The following is a 5,000-nucleotide window of genomic DNA, read 5'->3' as shown; positions in this document are numbered from 1 at the left end:
AATGCAAAGCCAGAAAAAAAAAATTAGAGGATTTGTCGCTCTGCATAAACGACTAATGAAAGACGATTATTCGGCGAGACTTGTTTAGCTATTCTTTGCTAAATCCTATTTAAAGAGATCGAAACTAACATAATCCTATCAAAGTGAATCCCAAAAAATTCAATTTACCCTTGGGGAATATCAATCCTGTTTTGCCAAATAGAATTTTCTCGTCAGATATAATTAAACAAATATTCATCGGGATAACGTAATAATACTATAAGCCGATGCAGTTGAGAATTAATAATCGTAGTCTAGACTTGAATTATTGAAAGGACAAAAACAGAGCACCTGTTGTAACTAATTATAAAGACCGAGTGACTGGGGTAACTAAATTCGCGAAATGAACACTACCGGAATAGCTGGATTATTAAAGACCGAACGCTTTTTATAACTCAGAATAAGTGAACAAATGGAACTAAAAGGACTGAGATCCATTTCAACTGGAATTGCAAGGAATGGGAGCTTGAAACAACTGAAATTAAGAAGTCTGATAGCCTGGAACATCTATAATAAAAGTATCGATATCCCGAAACTAGAATTAAACGACCTTATAGTCTAGAACTACTGGAATTACAAGGACTGATAGGGTGAAAAATTTAAATTAAAAGGATCCGTAGTCTGGAACTTCAGGAATTGTAATGCCTGACAGGAGGGTACAAATGGAATTACAATGATATATAGTCTGGAACTACTGGAAATACAAGGCCTGATAGGCTGGAACAACTAAAATTACACGAACCTATAGTCTGAAACTATTGGAATTATAAGGCTTTTATGCTGAAATAATAAAAATTAAAAGGATCCGTAGTCTAGAACTACTGGAATTAAAGGACTTGATAGGCTAGAGCCGCTAGAACATCTAAAATTACAATGATCTATAGTCTAGGACTTGGTAAGCGTGAAAACTAGAATTACTAGGATTTATAATTTAGAACTACTAGAATTACAGGGCGTGATAGGCTTCATAACCTGGAATGACAAAGATCTATAGTTCAGAGCTACTAGAATTATAAGGCCCAATAGGCTGAAATAACTGGAATTACAAGGATCTAGTTTGGAACTATTGGAATTACAAGGCCTGATGGGCTGGAACAACTTGAATGACAAAGATCTAGTCTAGAGCTACTAGAATTACAAGGCTTGAGAGGCTGGAACAACTGGAATTACAAGGATCTAGTTTGGGACTCTTGGAATTACAATGCCTGATGGGATGGAATGAAAAAGATCTGTAGTCTAAAACCTCTAGACTTACAATGCCTGATAGGCTAAAATAACTGGAATTGCAAGGATCTAGTCTTGAACTACTGGAATCACAAGGCCTGATGAGCTGGAAGAATTAGAATTACAAGGACCCGTAGTCTAAAACTACAGGAATCACAAGAACTGATGGCCTGGGGGAATTGAAATTACAAGGATCTAGTTTGGAACTACTAGAATTACAAGGCCTAATAAGTAAATTCTACTTTTCTAAATAGTTCCTACTGTTTTGTAATAGATCTTCTACTTTCACGTATGGGTGTCCTGTCCCTACCTTCCTTACTGCTCACCATAACCTCAGTCTTATCAATATTTACCCTTAATCGAGCCATCCCTCTTCTAAAGTCTCTTGTCCCTCTACAACCCTTCCTTGCAAGTCTTTCTCATTTTCAGCGGTAATCACCAAATCATCTGTATGTAGAAGCTCCCATAACTCTTCATCTCATCTATTCACATAACACATCCATGACCAGCACAAATAAAAGGGGTTTATTGCGGACTCCTGTTTTAATCCAACACTAACTCCAAAGATTTCTGTTTCCCTAACTTCTGCTATTAGTTTTTTTTCTTGTTCTTTTCTACATTATATCATCCTTTCTAACCAACTCTCCTGGAACTTCCTCTTCATTAAGTGCTATGGGGGCGACACAGGGGAGAGTTCAACTGATCCTACAACGGAGGAATTCAAGGGGTCTTGCGGCTGGTTTGAGAAATTTAAGAGATGGACCGGAATTCATTCAGTTGTTCGGCATAGAGAGGCTTCAAGTTCAGACACCAAGGCTGCTAACAATTTTGTTAAGAAGTTCGAAAAGATTGTAGAGGATGAAGGCTACATAGAGCAGCAAGTTTTCAATTGTGATGAAACCGGTCTGTTTTCGAAAAAGATGCCTAGTCGAACATACATTACCGCCGAAGAAAAGAAAATGCCTGGACATAAGCCTATGAAGGATCGGTTGACTCTTGTCCTATGTGCCAATGTTAGCGGGGACGGCAAAATAAAGCCGTTATTGGTATACCATTCCGAAATCCCTAGGCCATTTAGGGCACCTAAAATCAATAAGGACATGCTGCATGTTTTATGGCGTGCTAATTCTAAGGCTTGGGTTACAAGGCATTTCTTTGTTGAATAGGTAAACCTAATTTTTGGCCCTGCTGTCAAGAAGTATCTTCAGTAGAGGAATTTGCCTTTGAAGTTCTTGCTTTGCTGGGATAATGCACCCGCTCACCCCCAAGGACTCGAAGATGATATCATCGACCAGTTCAATTTCATCAGAGTGCTGTATCTTCCACCAAACACCACCCCTATCCTCCAGCCCGTGGACCAGCAAGCCATCTCTGATTCTAAGAAGCTCTCCACCTAGCGCTTATATAAACAATGCTTTAATGTCACACAAATCACCTACGTAACTTAGCGTGAATTTTGGAGGAGCCATTTCAATATCGTGCACTGTTTGAAGATCATAGATCAGGCTTGGGAGGGAGTAACTCGTCAGACACTGAATTCAGGTTGGAAGAAGCTTTGGCCTCATGCTGTTTCTCCAAGAGATTTTGAAAGTTTTGGCCCCAAGCCTGAACCTGCGCTTTCCATAGAGGAAGATGTAGAATAGATTGTATCCCTTGGCAAGTCCATGGGTCTGGAGGTCGATGAAGATGACATCACTGAACTCGTCGATGAGCATCATGAAGAGCTCACCACCGAGGAACTCAAGGAGCTGCATGCCATGCAGCATGATGAGTTCCAAGTGCAGTTAAGTGAGTCGGAGGAGATCGAGGAGATAGGTCACATCATAAGTTCGGCTGAAATAAAACCGATGTTGGCATATCATCAACACGTGGTTGATTTCATTGATAAGTATTACCCACAGAAACCTCAGGTTTTTCCGTGTAGTTTCGCAATTCGATTATGTTTGTTTAACTCATTTTAGAAAAATTCTGAAAAGCCGTACCAAGCAACTTTCTCTCGATAGTTTCTTTAAAAAATCTACGAAGCGGTCTAGTGATCGTGATGAAGAGAAAAAAGTGAAGCAAAGAAAAGTAAGACTGAATCGAGTGAAAGTGAGGAAAATTAAATGTAAAAAAGAAAAAAAAGTATAAAAAATATATAAAATATAAAAATAAGAAAAAATAAATAAGCTAAGTTAGGTTAAAATTCACGTAGTGTAAGTTAGAGTAAGTTACGGTACGTTATCGCAGTAGCCATCTCTACCTCCTCGGCGACCTTCCATCTCCTCCTGCATAGCAATTCCTACACCGGCGTTGGCCTGTCTCTAATGTAAAGTGACAATAAAAACCCGTTTTTTTTTATTTATTATTTCTTTATTATTACTCTTTTTTACATCTTCCTGTCTAATGCAATTGTATTAATGTTATGTGTAATTATGTGTATCAATTTATTAACCCTGGATAGGTACGCTCCTCGGACACCCCTTTAAGGGTATACTCGGACGCGAACGACCCCGACGCCAAAAAAAATTCTTGAAAAATCAGTTTTTGCAGTAACCTCCTTTTTTCTTTTGCCAAAAAAAACTCCAATGAATGCTTAAAACAACTGTAAAGATAAATACTACTCATCTGCAGAAAAACTATTCATTATAAATATTTTACAAAATTAAGTAGAAAAAAAAGACCTGACATAAAAATTCATAAAAAAAAAGTTTATACATATATACACAAATCCTTTTAGGAATTGATTCTTGAATGTTTAGGACACATCTTGATGTATTTTGGATGAAGTCAGACCCATGGAGGTGAAGATCTGAAATGAGAAAAAAAGGGTAACTTTTTTTGGCCAAAAAAATTTGTCCAAATTTCATGAATTTTTTTGGGTACCCAAATGAAATAGGAAGTGGCTAATTTTTTTAGGGAATAAACATATGTTATCCTAAAATAGAAATATGTAAAAAAATCTTCATTATTTTGTAAATTACATTTATATCAGGGGCCATATCTAAAGGTAATTTTTTGAGTACTTAGAAATTTCGTAAAAAAATACATATATTTAATATATAATACGATATTTATGCAGGTAAAAATATACCAAAATATCACAAATTCTATAGGGAACAAGAATATATATAGATAGGGCAGCTTACGCTTCGGATATGTCCACAAAATGGCCGCCAACCACACTGACTCAGACTCCCTAATCTGCCACTTGAAATGTAGGAAGGGTATGTCAATTTCAAGGTGTTATTTACTAATCTAATTATTATTGGATATGCATAAAAATTGTATGGTGGGTTGCTGGATAATTGTCGATTATTTTACGACTATAAAATTAAAATTCTGACCCAAAAAAACTTTTTTGAAGGGAAATAAAATCGAAAAAAAAAAATGTAAAACAATATAATATTTTAGCTAAAAAAATTTGATGATATTCAATAAAAAAAAAGTAAACAAAATTTTCCGACAAATAAACATCTAGAGGAATCATTACTCTGTGATAGTTCCTTAGTACGTAGTAATTTTGAAAGAATTGGGAAAAAACGAAAAAATGGCAATCACCGGAAAATCGAACACATACCTATATATACGCCATATCTGGCTAAAAAAAAGATAGGCATGGGTAGCCAGATCATCTAGAAACACTTTCCAACACTATAAAAATATAAGTTTTGCGACACTACTTGCCAATTCCTTACGGTAACATGACTAAGCAAAAAAATGCAAAACAAATAAAAAGGGGCACTCGCGGAAAAATG

At 36.4% G+C, this 5,000-nt stretch overlaps 1 protein-coding gene across 1 annotated transcript in view; it reads left to right on the top strand.

Moving 5' to 3' along the window:
- Positions 1-2,660, top strand: part of LOC137648175 (tigger transposable element-derived protein 1-like) — a 4,270-nt gene extending 1,610 nt beyond the window's left edge. Inside the window, exons 2-3 of the mRNA XM_068381102.1 lie at positions 1,932-2,309; positions 2,493-2,660. Coding sequence (XP_068237203.1) covers positions 1,932-2,309; positions 2,493-2,660 — 546 coding nt within the window. The remainder of the gene's footprint in view (positions 1-1,931; positions 2,310-2,492) is intronic.
- The last annotated feature ends 2,340 nt before the right edge of the window (positions 2,661-5,000 follow it).

This window comes from Palaemon carinicauda, chromosome 10 (assembly GCF_036898095.1).
Source record: "Palaemon carinicauda isolate YSFRI2023 chromosome 10, ASM3689809v2, whole genome shotgun sequence".
NCBI lineage: Eukaryota > Metazoa > Arthropoda > Malacostraca > Decapoda > Palaemonidae > Palaemon > Palaemon carinicauda.
The sequence above is the reverse complement of the archived record's forward strand: the minus strand, read 5'-3'. Positions and strand labels throughout refer to the sequence as shown.